This window comes from Schistocerca americana, chromosome 3, assembly GCF_021461395.2.
Source record: "Schistocerca americana isolate TAMUIC-IGC-003095 chromosome 3, iqSchAmer2.1, whole genome shotgun sequence".
Taxonomy (NCBI): Eukaryota; Metazoa; Arthropoda; class Insecta; order Orthoptera; family Acrididae; genus Schistocerca; species Schistocerca americana.
The window spans coordinates 242215781-242231142 of NC_060121.1; the positions used below are offsets into that span (position 1 = coordinate 242215781).

Genomic DNA, 15362 nt, shown 5'->3' on the forward strand with positions numbered 1-15362 from the left:
GGAGGCTTGTAATGGTGTGGTTTGTGTGCAATTGGAGTGATATGAGACTCCTGATACATCTAGATACCACTCTTAACAGGTGACACGTACGTAAGCATCCTGCCTCATCACCTGCATCCATTCATGTCCCTTGAGCATTCTGACGGACTAGGGCAATTCCAGCAGAACAGTGCGACGCTCCACACATCGAGAACTGCTACAGAGTGGCTCCAGAAACACTCTTCTCAGTTTAAACAGTTCTGCTGGCTACCAAACTCCCCAGACATGAACATTATTGAGCATATCTAGGGATGCCTTGCAACGTGCTTTTCAGAAGAGATCTCCACCCCCTCGTACTCTTACGGATTTATGGACAGCCCTGCAGGATTCATAGTGTCATTTCCCTCCAGCAGTACTTCAGACATCAGTCGAGTCCATGTAACGTCGTGTTACGGCACTTCTGCCTGTTCGCTGGGACCCTACATGATATGAGGCAGGTGTACCAGTTTCTTTGGCTCCTCAGTGTATATCAGATTATGAAGTTCCCTGTGCGCTTTCATGGAATAAAATTTCACCTAACCTAAGACCGTCACCCACTGATTATCCTTTTGGGCTGTTACTTACTAAAAACGACGGCACAAGAGCTGTAAACGCAGGCATCATTTTTAAATAACTACGAGGTCTAATAGCCCACCACACAGATTGCAAATACAGACGATCTTTGCAGACTACTCGTGGAGCCCAGTGACTTCGATCAGCAGTAATCCGCGCACTTTGGTTAGACAGTAACTTGAACCACACGATAGGGCAATTTCCAGAAACTGTTTGTGTAATGGCTTCATCAAGAGGATGAGACTCTCTCCATTTGAAGTGTGTTGGAGCAGCTGTCTAAAGCGACAGAAATTATTTTTTAGGTTCATTTTTTCGTTACGGTAACGTCTGTACGCTACAGAGATGACCTAATACTAAAAAAATATGGAAGAAGGAAGATAATTATCTGACCTCATCTCATCCATTTAGGCTCCAGTTACCCCCAGTCTCAAACTGGGGATGACTATAATGAAGGAGCTAGCAGGAGGCCACGTTCGTTGCCCCAGAATCTAGACAGTGTGCAAACGCGCCATGTGGACCTGTTGCCATTGTTCTCCTAATCAGTTAGCTGCAGTGTGATGTTTCTCTCCCTGACCAAAACCTGAGCATCCATAGGAGCAGGTGAATGTTGATATTGCTGAGCTATTCCACAAAGCCACGTGGTTACTTAGGCACCTATGTTAGCACCGCTGTCCATCCTGTGGCCAAATTCTTTGCCATCGATGCCCCCCCCCCCCACACACACACACACGATACCGTCTAAGAATGATCGCCATGCCACGGCCTCCATGTTCTGTACCTTCTGTAAATGAATCGGAATAGAATACCTGACCAATCGCCCCCTTCCACCTGTCATTAAACTCTTAGGTGAAGCAGATGGTCACAAGTTTCAAGACGCAAGTTCAGAAAGCAGTGTACTTCTCATCTCACGTAGAAACCCTGGCCAGTTTCCTTGCACATATCTGTTTACTCCGGTCATCTAAATAACCTGGCCGAAATTCTGCATGCCTGCACATAGACTGTGAATGTTGTTCATCATCCTGCGGTCAACCTCATAAGCTCAGAGCCTTTGCATGTCTCACAGTTTCCCTGTGGGCTCCTAAATCTATGTTCACACATTGTATCGAAACTCAGAATGGATAATTGAATTCGTTACTGGTCAGAATAGGTTCCACGTGTTTGAAGTCACAGCCAGGCAGGACCGGCTGAAGAAGCACAGAAAACATATCACTGATTACAGACATCATAACGTTGGCCAGACCCAACCCAGTCAAGAGCCCTGAAGCTCGTATCAGCAGACACACCTCCAGTGCATTCAGCCAGCCGGTCATAGCCAAACACACCCCTGTGGCCCGGTCATAGCAGCAATATAGCTTGAAACCCTCCACAACCCAAGCGGCCTATTTCCACCTACACTAAGCAGAGACAAATGCCGATGAAATGGAGTCCCTCCCACCACCTGCATCTCCGCTAGCACTCAAACGGAGGTGGGCTCAAACAATGTCTCACAGCTCGCTGAATGGCCCGTGGCGTCATTGCCGCCCTCCCCATAAGAGATTGGTGCAAATGTAGAAATGAAGTTGGATACTAAAATCAAGGATCAACGTTTCCACCATATCCATCCAACATCGATTCTGGCACTATCCCAATCACTGTTAGGCTTGTGCGTCAATTAAAGTGGAGAAGGATTTAATATTCTAAAATAGCGCCGTTCAGTCGAACACAGTATACGAAGCCATTAGTACAGAAACAGCGCCATTCAGTCGAACACAGTATACGAAGCCATTAGTACAGAAACATTCAAATGTTGTCATTTCGACCTGGAATTCGTTCTTGTTCGTGGTTCGGACTTTCTCTTGATTCCTCGGATCAAGTTCCACAACTACCTTGTTTTTGGCTTTGATTATTGCTTTGGCTCTACATTCAGTGCGTTAATATATTCGTCAGTGTAATTACTGCCTAAATTATGCAACGCTGTATGAAGAACAGTTTACTGCGCAACTTCGCTGGACCATCTGTGATTACAAACTTGTGTTACTATCATCTGTGACAGTAAAAGTGGAACTGCACGTTTTTTGTGAACGTCGGGGCGTGAGTGTAAGTCTTTGATAGTACATTGAAGAAGAGACAAAACGCCCAGCATGTAAATTGACATAAAATCCAGCTTGTAATTCACTGGATTTCCGCCCAGAATTGGGTGCTACCCAAATTTCGTTGTTTTAAACGACAGCCTAGTCAGTACACTGTACAATGATTAATTTCTCCATCGTGAGTGATCTCCTTAACCAAAATATCTAATATTTCGATACCCTTCGTTCTGTAACATGACATGATACACTTTAGGCTTACCTCTTACTGACTGTTGTTGAAACAGAGTTAGCAATCGTAGGCAGCCTAGTGATTATATCTTCCGCACAAATATTTCAGAAAGTTGGGCGCCGATCTGGAATCCTAGTATGGCATCGTTGGTCCTCTGCAATTGTTATTAAGCATATTGGAAACCCTATAAGGTGGGTGTAAACTTGCATTACAATAATGACATTCGGTAAAAGCATTTTTGATGAGCACCTTACCTGCAGGAACACCCCGTTTGCCTTTCTTTATGTCCTCCTGTGTAATCACTCGTTCTGCCGAACCTCCCTTGTGACAATGTAATCAAATATGACAGAAACAGTGAAAACCTTAGTCGGTTTGAAATAGACATGAATACTCGTGTGCATCACATCTGTGGCATCCGTCTATTTGACTACATCAGTGATTGGCACGCACAGCTAGGGTGGTTGTGGCTGAAGAAGTTACTTGCCTACCACACACTGCTTGAACGGCTCCTCATTGCGCGTGCACCTCAGTGCCTCTTACCAGACATCAGGCGCCCGTCATCTCCTAATAAACGCAGCCAGAGGGCTCATTTACCTAGGGTCCTATAAGTGTACCTCCACAGAACAAAAATACTCACAAACTCCTTTTTGTTGCTGCAGTCCGCCTTTGGAAGATATTGGTCTACACTCCGTGCACAATTCAATGTCCTGCTGGTTTTAAGAAAAATATGAAGCACTCATAACTTTTCTCTTTGTCTTCCAATCGAATGAGTACCGAGGCTCTTTCCTGAGGGTAAACGATGGCCGGGAAAAATAGGTCCGCCACTATTCCCCTCCCCGTGCCACCTTGAAGAAAGATTGCACTCTGCCTCAAGTCAGGTCAACAGCCCGGACACGGGCTTGCACCACAGACTTTACTTTACCTATAGCTGCTACTGTTACCACTATTTACGTCATAATTATGCCCAGGTGTTGAACTCCACGTTAGACGAAATACTTTTTGTAACATGAGCCGCAACGAAAATAATGTAAAATTAGTAAAGCGTCAGGATAGATGTAAGAGAGAATCTAAAAAATAAACTAAATTCCTCCCGAACAGGCCATGAAGGCCCAACGGTACTGACCGGCCGCCGTGTCATCCTCAGCCCATAGGCGTCACTGGATGCGGATATGGAGGGACATGTGGTAAGCACACCGCTCTCCCGGCCGTATGTCAGTTTCTGAGACCAGAGCCGCTACTTCTCAATCAGCTAGCTCCTCAGTTTGCCTCACAAGGGCTGAATGCACCCCGCTTGCCAACAGCGTTCGGCACATTGGATGGTCGCCCATCCAAGTGCTAGTCCAGCTCGACAGCGCTTAACTTCGGTGATCTGACGGGAACTGGTGTTACCGCTGCGGAAACGCCGTTGGCTAAGAGAGATCCTAATGGCCCTAATTTTGCTACGATGAATAACACATAAACAAAATAAATAAATCATTTTGATAACAAAATTTTCGTTAGTTTGTTCGGAAAAGGAATACACTGAGGTGCAAACAGTGATGGGATGCTTCCTAGTATCGTATCGGACCTCCCCTCGCCCGGCCTAGAGTAGCAACTCGACGTGACATGGACTCAACAAATCCTTGGTAGACCCCTGTGGAAATATTGAGCCTAGTTGCCTTTATAGCGGTCCATAATTGCGAAAGTGTTAACGATGCAGAACTTTGTGCACGAACTGACCTCTCGATTATGTACCATAAATGGTGGATGGGATTCATGTTGAGGCCAAATCATGCGCCCGAATTATCCAGAATGTACTTCAGTCGCGAACTGTTGTGGTCAGGTGACATGGCGCGTTGTCATCCACAAAAATTCTATCGTTGTTTAGGAACATCAAATCCATGAATGACTGCAAATGGTCTCCAAGTAGCCGAACATAACCATTTCCAGTCAATGATCGACTCAGTTGGACCAGAGGACACAAAGCATTCCATGTAATCACACCCCACGCCACTATGGAGCCACCACCAGCTGCGTAGTGCATTGTTGACAATTTTCGATCAGCTCTTACCAACTGAAATCGTGACTCATCTCACGAGGTCACAGTTTTCCAGTCGTCAAGGTTCCAACTGATATAGTCACGGGCCCAGGAGAGGCGCTGCAGGCGATGTCGTTCTGTTAGCAAAGGCCCTCGCGTCGGTTGCATGTTACCATAGCCCATTAATGCCAGATTTCTCCGCACTGTCGTAACGGATACGTTCGCAATGGGTCCCACAGTCATTTCTGCAGTTATTTCACGCAGTATTGCTTGTCTATTAGCACTGACAACTCTACGCAAACGCCGCTGCTCTCGGTCGTCAAGTGATGGACATAAGCCACTGGGTTGTCCGTGGTGAGAGATAATGAATGAAATGTGGTATTCTTGGCACACACTTGAAACTGTGGATTTCGGAATACTGAATTACCTAATGATTTCCGAAATGGAACATCCCCTGCATCTAGCTCCAGCTACCATTCCGCGTTCAAAGTCTATTATTTCCCGCTGTGCGGCCATAACCGCGTCGGAAACCTTTTCATGTGAACCACCTGGGTATAAATGACCGCCCCGCCATTGCACAGCCGTCTTATGTCTTGTGTACGCGATACTACCGCCATCTGTATGGGTGCATAACGCTATCCCATGACTTTTGTCACCTCAGCCTATGTCTCGAAGAAAATACACGTTGCCGGAAAAGCACTTTGGCCTTGAAATAAATATTTTTCCATCCTATTAACCTCTAAATGGAGAGATATTAGAATTTAATGCGCCGATGTTTCGACCACGACCTGGTTATTAGATACTGAGCACAAGATCTCTTTCTGAACAAGGAGGGGAAGGGAACACAACTTGTTAGATCTGACAAACAGTTGCTAAATTAACCTTCTTCCAATATTTGAGAATTTCCTAGTTTCGTCACAGCCTGTAGCTTTTTCTTCATCTTTCCTCATGATGCATCTTCGTCGCTTTCTTTTTGTTTTCTTCCACATCCACGTCCGCAGCATCAGTTTTCTGGTGGTCTACTCATCTGAATAATGAATGCGTGATAGTTCCTCGCTTGAGTTCTAGTATCCCGTTAGCTTACTTCCTTAGAAAAGTAGCATTGTGGACCATCATTCTCATATTGTACATAGAAATTATTATCAAAGATGATTCAACAGTTTGCACGGGATAACAGTTCAAGGTGAGGCTGGTCACATTTTTTCCGGAAAAAAGAGGTGCTGAATGAAAACACTTCTTGTGGTTAAGGATGAAACACTTTGAATACTTCTATTATATTGAAAATTTCTCTACTTTTTAAAAATATGTGTAGATTTCTCTTTATTACAGAGAAAATAAATCATGGACAAGAATAAGGAAATAATATGTCTCAAAGTTAATTCACTGAATGAATGTTACATAATAAGGAAATGTGGTTCTGCCTTGAGCAAACACATTTTTTGTTATTTTTGAACCTATACACGTTTCGGAGAAGTTTCTCCCTCTTTGGTTGGTTTTATTCATTCTTTGTCAAACAACACGTAACGTTGTGATATTTTCCTATTTTGTCATTATAGTACTTACATTATGAAAAGTGCTGACAAAAATATTAACAGGAAAAATAAACATATACCTTAGTATTGCATATTGTTGTTACAGATCCGTTTGGTATTTGGATCACAGCTGCAGTTATTGTTCTCCAGTATGTCATCAGCAATAAACAAGCATTTATCAGTGTTTTGTTACATAAATTTTCAAATTTTAGATCAAATATGATATTTTCGATATTTTTGTTTTCCTTTTCTATTTCGTTTTTGTAGCACTTTATATTATGTTATTTTATATTAGATTACTTTGCGTTTTAAACAAAGATTTGCTGTTTTACTTTTCGACTGCAGTTTTTCAGGTTACAGCCGGCCGCGGTGGTCTCGCGGTTCTAAGCGCGCAGTCCGGAACTGTGCGACTGCTACGGTCGCAGGTTCGAATCCTGCCTCGGGCATGGATGTGTGTGATGTCCTTAGGTTAGTTAGGTTTAAGTACTCCTAAGTTCTAGGGGACTGATGGCCACAGCAATTGAGTCCCATAGTGCTCAGAGCCATTTGAACCATTTTTTTCGGGCTACAATACTATATTTCGAAAATCGTGTGGAAGTGAATGCTGCCTGTGATGAGATTTCGTAACATGTTCAGGAGTGAGGGGGGGGGGGGGAAACAGGCGGACTGTTTATGCATATGCATGTACTGATTTTTTATAGATGTTGCGTTCTCGTGATTCTAGAGGGTGTCTCATTGGAGCTTCCCAACACACACTGTTTCACTGTTTGTGTGATGTTCACTTCTTGTGCTATCTTTTTCTGGGTGTTCTAGGTGGGAGTTTGAATTTTGGAGTGATACTGGGTTTGGGGATGTTCTTTTAGAGCTGAGAACAGGGATCCATTGGTTAGTCTGTCTATTCATTCATCACTTCTTTTCCTCCCACTATGGCATTTTGTACATGATAATTTTGTTCTATTAAGAATTTCTGTGGAGGACTATTGCTATATTTGGTCTATTGGTCTGTGTTTCTTGTCCATGAGATAATCTGCAAATGTGGAACAATTCAAGTGTCCTGTGTTCGGTGTATGTGATGTTGAAAATTCTACTTGTTTGTCCAATACAAGCTGAATTGTAGTCTTGACACATGACATGGTAGATCCTAGATATGTTGCGTTTACCTGTATTATTGTCAGCTGCCCTCAGTTTTTTTTGTAAACAGTTGTCTATTCTATTGGCAATTTTGGGTCCAAGTTTTATTAATATATTGTCTATTTTGTGAGGTGTTGTTGTAGCTGAGTGTGCCATCTGTTTGTTGCTGTGGATCCTTCCTTTTCAGATGTGTTGGGTGTGTTTGTGTTCTGTGTCTGTATGTTATGTGTTCTAATTTTTTGGTTTATTTTGTCTGTCATGTTTGTTCTGTATCCATTATCAACATCTGTTTGTAGCTTATTTTTATAGTTTTCCTCATAGAGGGGAGTGAGTGTATTGGTATATCATTCTTGTGGATATCTGGTAAACGTTTTACACATTCCTCATTAGTTGCAGAAGCACACCCACATATGATCTAGCCAGAGAAAAGCAACTTATTGTTACAGAAATGTTACACATACACAACAAATGAAGTGCACAAGTACTGAAGAGCTTATAGAAAAGATCAAACACATCAACATAGCAATAACAGCCACATCCGCATCATTTGACATCACATCCATGTACGCCAATATCCCCACCACATAATCCATCAACATCATCAATCAATCGTCCGCCGCTCGTGGTCTCGCGGTAGCGTTCTTGCTTCCCGAGCACGGGGTCCCGGGTTCGATTCCCGGCGGGGTCAGGGATTTTCACCTGCCTCGAGATGACTGGGTGTTTGTGTTGTCCTCATCATTTCATCATCATCCAGGAAAGTGGCGAAATTGGACTGAGCAAAGATTGGATAATTGTACGGGCGCTGATAACCACGCAGTTGAGCGCCCCACAAACCAAACATCATCACAACATCATCAATCAGAACTTAGAACAACAGAAATACATCCCCCAAAACCCTAAATACAAGATACAACAAACATATTTGAAGCAATAGTGAAATCCAAACAGTACAGAACAATATACTGGTATCTTTTTGCAAATGGCATCTAATGCTTCTAGACGAAACATCTGACAGTACACAACTCCACAACGACATAAAAATAGTTCACCTACAGATAAAATTCACCTTAGAATCAGAAAAGGGCAAAAAGCTAAGTATCTTAGACATCACAAGACACAGCCATAATAATCAACAACAGTTTATCGTTTTCATTAAACCCACAAGCACCAGCACAACTATACGTGAGTAATCGAACCATCCTATAACGCAGAAAAAATCTGGGTCCTGACACATGCTACACAGATTGTATGAAACTCCCCTCAGTGAGGAGAACTACAAAAATGAACAGCAAATAAACAAATAGACGTTAAAAATGGGCACGAAACAAATATGATTCACAAATTAAAACCAAAAAATTAAAATAAAAAGAAAAAATGCACCTAACAAACAGTAGCAAACAGATCAACACTAATAAAGGCACACATTATATAATCACTCAGAAACACACACACACAGCACCACACACTCACCTAAAACAACAAAACAGCCCAAGAAGACAATATTTTTTTAAAAAAAGTACTCAAAATGCCTACAGAATAGACAAATCTATACAAAAGAAACTGAAGCAACTAACACTACCACAGACAAACACAACACATCTTGGATCTATCACTTTATGTGTCAAGACTGCAACTCGATTTATATTGTTTGCAGATCATTTCATAGAGAAGAAACACAGACCAACAGCCATAAATACAGACTTAAAAATTCTTAAATACAGTAACAGCCCTTCACAGGAACTTTTAATAGAAGAAAATTGCCACATACAAATGACTTAGTGAAAAGAAAGGAAGTGATGAATGAATACACAGCTCTAAGTAACGGAACCCTGTTCTCTGCTCTAAGAAATCTATCAGAAGACGAACACACACACACACACAAGAGAATTATCAAAAGACGAAGACACACACACACACACACACACACACACACACAGAGAGAGAGAGGGAGAGAGAGACAGAGAGAAGGAAACAAACAAAGTGACACACTCCCAAAGCCCAGCACCAATGCAGAATTCAAAACTCATGCCCAGAACAAGATAGCACAACAAGCGAACATCACACAAACAATGGAAGCTCCACTCAAACATCCTGTAGAAGCACGAAAAACGCTACATCTACAAAAAGGAAGTACACAATTTACATAAATGGTCCGCTTCCATCCCCCCCCCCTCCCCCCACTCACTATTTCACAAAGCCTAATCACATTCACCATTCACTTCAACAAAGTTTCCGAGAAACAGTACTGTAACCTAAATAACTGTAGACAAAGAGTAAAACAGCGAATCTTTGTTTACAACATAATATAATGACAGCAGTGCTGCGAAAACGAAATAGAAAATGAAAACATAAAAAGTTGCTATTATATTAGGCCTAAAATTTTGTGAAATTACCTAAGAAAACATTGATAAACGCTTATTAATTGCAGACAATATACTGGAAGGCAATAATTGCTGTGCTCCAAATACCAAACAGATTCGTGAACAACGATCTGTAATGATACGATATTTATTTTTCACATTAATATTTCTGCCAGTACTTGTCATAATGTAAATACTATAATCACAAAACTGGCAAATATCACAGTGAGTATATTCTTTGTACGTTCTTTAACAGAGAATACAGAAAACCCACTGCAGATGGAGATACTTCTCCGAAACATGTATGCGTATTAAAAATTAAAAAAATTGTGTTTCCTCAAGGCAGAACCACATTTCCTTATTACAGATTATGAAGAAAACGCGGATCAAAAAAGAACTTCGATCTCGGAAGGAATACATAGTATTTACTACACGTAATTTACGCGTATAAGAAGTAATGTGTGTCAACGGACTTGCCGTAATGGTAACAGCGGTTCCCATAAAAGCTTGGCTAGCACTGGGATGGGGGACCTTTCAGGTCTACCGAGCGCTGTTGGCAAATGGAGTGCACTCAGCCCTTGCGCGGCCAATTGAGGAGCTGCTTGACTGAGAAGTAGTAGCTCCTGTTACGAAAGCTGAACACGGCCGGGAGAGCGGTGTGCTGGCCACATGCCCCTCCATATTCGCGTCCAGAGATACCTTTAGCTAAGGATGACACAGCGGTCGGTCGGTACCGGTAGGTCTTCCGAGGCCTGCAGAGACGGAAGAGGAGGAGGAGCAGGAGAAGTAATGTGTAACACTTATTATGAGTAATCATTACACGGAATGTTCGAAACACGCAAACACACAATGTAAACACTACACGCAAAGTAACCGAAGATTCAAATGGTTCAAATGGCTCTGAGCATTATGGGACTCAACTTCTGAGGTCATCAGTCCCCTAGAACTTAGAACTACTTAAACTTAACTAACGTAAGGACATCACACATATCCATGCCCGAGGCAGGATTCGAACCTGCGACCGTAGCGGTCGCGCGGTTCCAGACTGTAGCGCCCAGAACCGCTCGGCCACCCCGGCCGACTAACAGAAGATTAAACGAATGTTACAGCTTTCTAGACGGACCCGTTAAGTTTTGAGTTCACGAAACGAACAAAAACTGGGACAGAACCAATTGGGAAATTGTATCTGGTGAATGAATTCTTAACAAGGGGGAACAGAAAAGAAGGCCAATTACGGAAAACCTGGAGTCACGCCCTAAATGTGTACCTGACAAAGGTCAAGATCGACATAATGAAGCAGAACATGCTGCCCTCCAAAGTTTTATGCAAAGGACCAGATGGTCGTGACGTCCTATGTTGTGGGTATAGGTAGTATAATTACAGGTAATACTAATATTGGGCCTTTGTGGTACAGATACGAATAATACAGCCACGACAGAGGAAGAGAAAATCCCTTTCAGGTGCACACCGAAACCACACTAGAAAATTGATCAAGTGTAGTGACACATCTGCAAGATAGAAAACGTAGGTTGTGAGAGTAGACATAAAAGTGAAGCCACAGTGGACATGTGTTTGTTATTTCGAGAGTTATCAATGTGCTTCGGTTCGATTACGGGAACGTTTGTGGATATTAGGAGACGTACAAAGCGCCCAACTGCAGACTGTTAACGGAAGTCTGAGCGTACGGAATAGGTTCTCAGCTATGTGAGTGACTGAGTGGATCGAAGACTTCTTCAACAATAAAACCGACTAGGTTGTGGAGGATGGCGAGTGTTCAGAGACAGGGGTACCAACAGGAATGCCCCAGGGACGTGTGATAGGACCGCTTTTGTTCTCTATATACATAAGTGATTTGACGGATAGCGTGGGTAACAGTCTGACTTTTTGCTAATGATTGTTGTGAGTGGACAAGTATCATCGTTGAGCGACTACCGGAGGATAAAGGAGAACTAAGAGAGAATTTCTATTTCGTGTGAAGAAGCACAGCTAGTTCTGAGTGTAGAATGTTAGCCGCAGTGAATATACCGAAATGAAACTCAGTGAAATACAAGTTATTAATTTATTGAATATTCGTTTTTACTTACAAATTTTCACGTTAAATGTTGAAAATGTCCCCCCTGTTGTTGAATACACAATTCAATTCGTTTAATCATGTTTCCAAACACAAGTTGTAACATTTCTTCTGTAACAGAAGCAGTGAAAGTGGATATTGCAGTTTTCAATTCATCGATGAGTTTTGGACGGTTTTTATTGACAGTTGCTTTCGCTGCACCCCAGAAGAAAAAGTCAGGTAGTGTTAGGTCAGGCGATCGTAGAGGCCAAAGTCCCTGTGAAATTATGCAATCACCAAAAACAGTGGCATTGAAACGCGAGCTGTACGCGCGGTTGCACCATCTTGTTGAAAATAACCGTTCAGCATTTCACTTAACACAAGTTCTCCTATGAATTGGTACAGAATATCATTTTATCGGAAATATCGAGTAGTTAATCCTCAGACAAAACGCTAGGACGACCACTTCTCGGTGCATCTGTCACTGAACCCGTACTTCGAAATTTGTTACTCAAATTTCGCACAGTATCGCGATGTGGGAGTGTTGTCTCCGGGAAAACTGAATTAAATGTTTGACGAACTGAAACTGTGTATTTACCGCCAGCTTTGAACTCTTGTTCGACTAAAAACACACGTACTTCAATGGTTAGCATTTTAAAAGTGACAAAAACGAAACAAACGAACAAAGGAGCTAAACTTAAACGTTCGCGTCAACAGGTAACCAACGATACTACTGACGCTGGCTGAGATAAAAGAAACAGTGGAATGTTGGGACAGTCCACTTGAAGGGAAGGCAGGCGAACAATCACACGGCACACGCGGCTAACAATCATACGACACTGCGGAGAGACATTTTGAACACCCCGTATAAATGAGGAGGAAAAACAATCCTGTAATATTCGTATACAATATTGGTGATGTGCTGCTTGACATAGTTTAAATTTCTAGAAGTAACGTTGCAAAGCGATGTTAAATGGAAAGAGCACGTAAGGGGAGGCGAATGGTCGACTTCGGGTTAAACGTAGAGTTTAAGGAAGGTGTAGTTCGTGTACATCGGAGACAGTACGTAGAAGAACATTAGTGCGAACCATTCGTGAGTACAGCTTGAGAGTTTGGAATTCCTACCAGACCAGATGAAGGGAAGACATCGAAGCAATTCAGAGGCTTGTTGCTGGATTTGTTACCGGTAGTTTCGATCAACACGCAAGTACTACAGAGATGCCGGCCGTGGTGGCGGAACGATTCTAGGCGCTCCAGTCCGGAACCGCGCGACTGCTACGGTCGCAGGTTCTAATCCTGCCTCGGGCATGGATGGGTGTGATGTCCTTAGGTTAGTTACGTTTAAGTAGCTATAAGTCTAGGGGACTGATGACCTCCCATACTGCTCAGAGCCATTTGAACCATTTGAACTACAGAGATGCTCCGTGAGCCCAAATGGGAATCCCTGGAAGGAAAATGACGTTCTCTTTGCGGAACACTAATGAGAAAATTTACAGAACCAGTATTTGCAGCTGAATGCAGGATGATTCTCGTAGTGCCAGCGTACATTTCGCATATGGACTGAAAAGACAATATAAGAAAAATTAGGGCTCGTACTAAGGCATATAGTGGTTTTTGTCTGGGTGCATTTGCGAGTAGAACAGAAAGGGGAATGACTAGTAGTGGTATATGGTACCATAGGCCGTGTACCGTTTAGTGGCTTCCGGAATGTGTATATAGATGTAGATGTAGACATTAGAGTATGTCGTTTCGGTTCAGCTGTTGGGAGGTGTAGAAGAGAGTGAAATCGGGTCGTAGACGTCGTAGAAATGTGATCAGATGGAAGCACATGTATTTAAAACATGGGTATTGCGGATGATTCTGAAGTGTAAATCGGAAAAATCAGGAATCACCTGAGCTGAAATTGGTTCAAATGGCTCTGATCACTATGCGACTTAACTTCTGAAGGTCATCAGTCGCCTAGAACTTAAAACTAATTAAACCTAACTAACCTAAGGACATCACACACATCCATGCCCGAGGCAGGATTCGAACCTGCGACCGTAGCGGTCGCCCGGTTCCAGACTGTAGCGCCTAGAACCGCACGGCCACTCCGGCCGTCCTGCTGAAATTAATTCAGAAGAGAAAGTGCACTTTGGAAGAGACGTTCAATACTTTCGTGATATCACAAGCGCGGAAGAGTTATTAGAAAAGGAGTAATGTAAAGAAATACGACAGGAAAGGGAGAACAGAATGGCATACGACTAAGATTCCTGAACAGTATCAAAAAAAGAGAACTATTGTCAGGGCAAAATGTTATAACTGTCGTGGAGAGACGATGCACCAGTGTGTTTTGTGTCACCTGACTACGTATCTGAGGGATTTTTTTCTGATGACAGCAGAGGTAGCAACACGAAGACATCCGCTGTGAAGTGATTTCACAAGATGGCGACACGAAGAATATACTCACTAAAATGATCGTATGCCAGTGATAACTGGGAGTCCCCACCCGGGGAAGTTCGGCCGCCGCGTTGCAAGTCTTTTTAGATGTCGCAACTCGCTTGTCGATGATGATGATGATGATGACGACAACACAGCACCCAATCTCCAAAAGGAGAAAATTTCCGACCCGGCCGAGAATCGAACCCGGGCCGCTGCATGGTAGTCAGACAAGCTGACCACTCCACTAAGAGGGCGCACATTTCCATGTAAGACAACGAATGTGTCCTCCGTGGGAGCGGAAGGGATCGTCAGCGACCTACCTCATGTGTACGGCGAGCGAGACGGTCAAGGCTGACTGGCGTACGTGGATTCGGCGGGAGCGGTGCCCCGGCAGCTACTGTGCTTGTTGTGGGGACACCCGGTCGTTTTCAGCTCGGCCGCCTGGGCGCGCTAATGCACTTACCTCTGGCTTTGCCTGACTAGGGCTTCTCTTGTGTAAGGGCTCGTTTGTTGGACCTTCCAGACGCTCCACTCCGTTCTGGCAAAAAATAAGGTCTACGAATTGCCTTCGTGCAGGAATACTATCTTTTCGAGTCACAATAGTTTGCTCCATTTCTTTAAAATTTCACTCCAGAGATCAGTCTCCAACTCAATTAGTTTCAAGGCAAGCAAGTTACATCTAGGCATTAACAGCGTAGCTCCGGCTATCGCCTTACTACATAAAGTCACCAGTCAAACAATTTAGTCACCTTCCTCACACGTGAGTGTAACATATTATAAAGTAACAGTTACCAAACGTAAACTAAATTGATATAATTATCTGTGCCAAATCATGCAATGACAATCGCCGAACATAATGCAATGGTCGGGAAGTTGAAGTACTACAAGCAACCCAATCTAATACCGCATCTTACGAACTCGGCGTACGTGAACCGTTGTACGTGAACCGTTATTGTTGCACA

At 43.1% G+C, this 15362-nt stretch overlaps 1 protein-coding gene across 1 annotated transcript in view; it reads right to left on the reverse strand.

Annotated features, from left to right (window-relative positions):
* The window catches only part of LOC124606903, a 388350-nt gene extending 373537 nt beyond the window's left edge, over positions 1-14813 (reverse strand). The window contains exon 1 of the mRNA XM_047139004.1: positions 14721-14813. Within this exon, the coding sequence (XP_046994960.1) occupies positions 14721-14725 (5 nt within the window). The 5' untranslated portion in view covers positions 14726-14813. The remainder of the gene's footprint in view (positions 1-14720) is intronic.
* Positions 14814-15362: the final 549 nt, after the last annotated feature.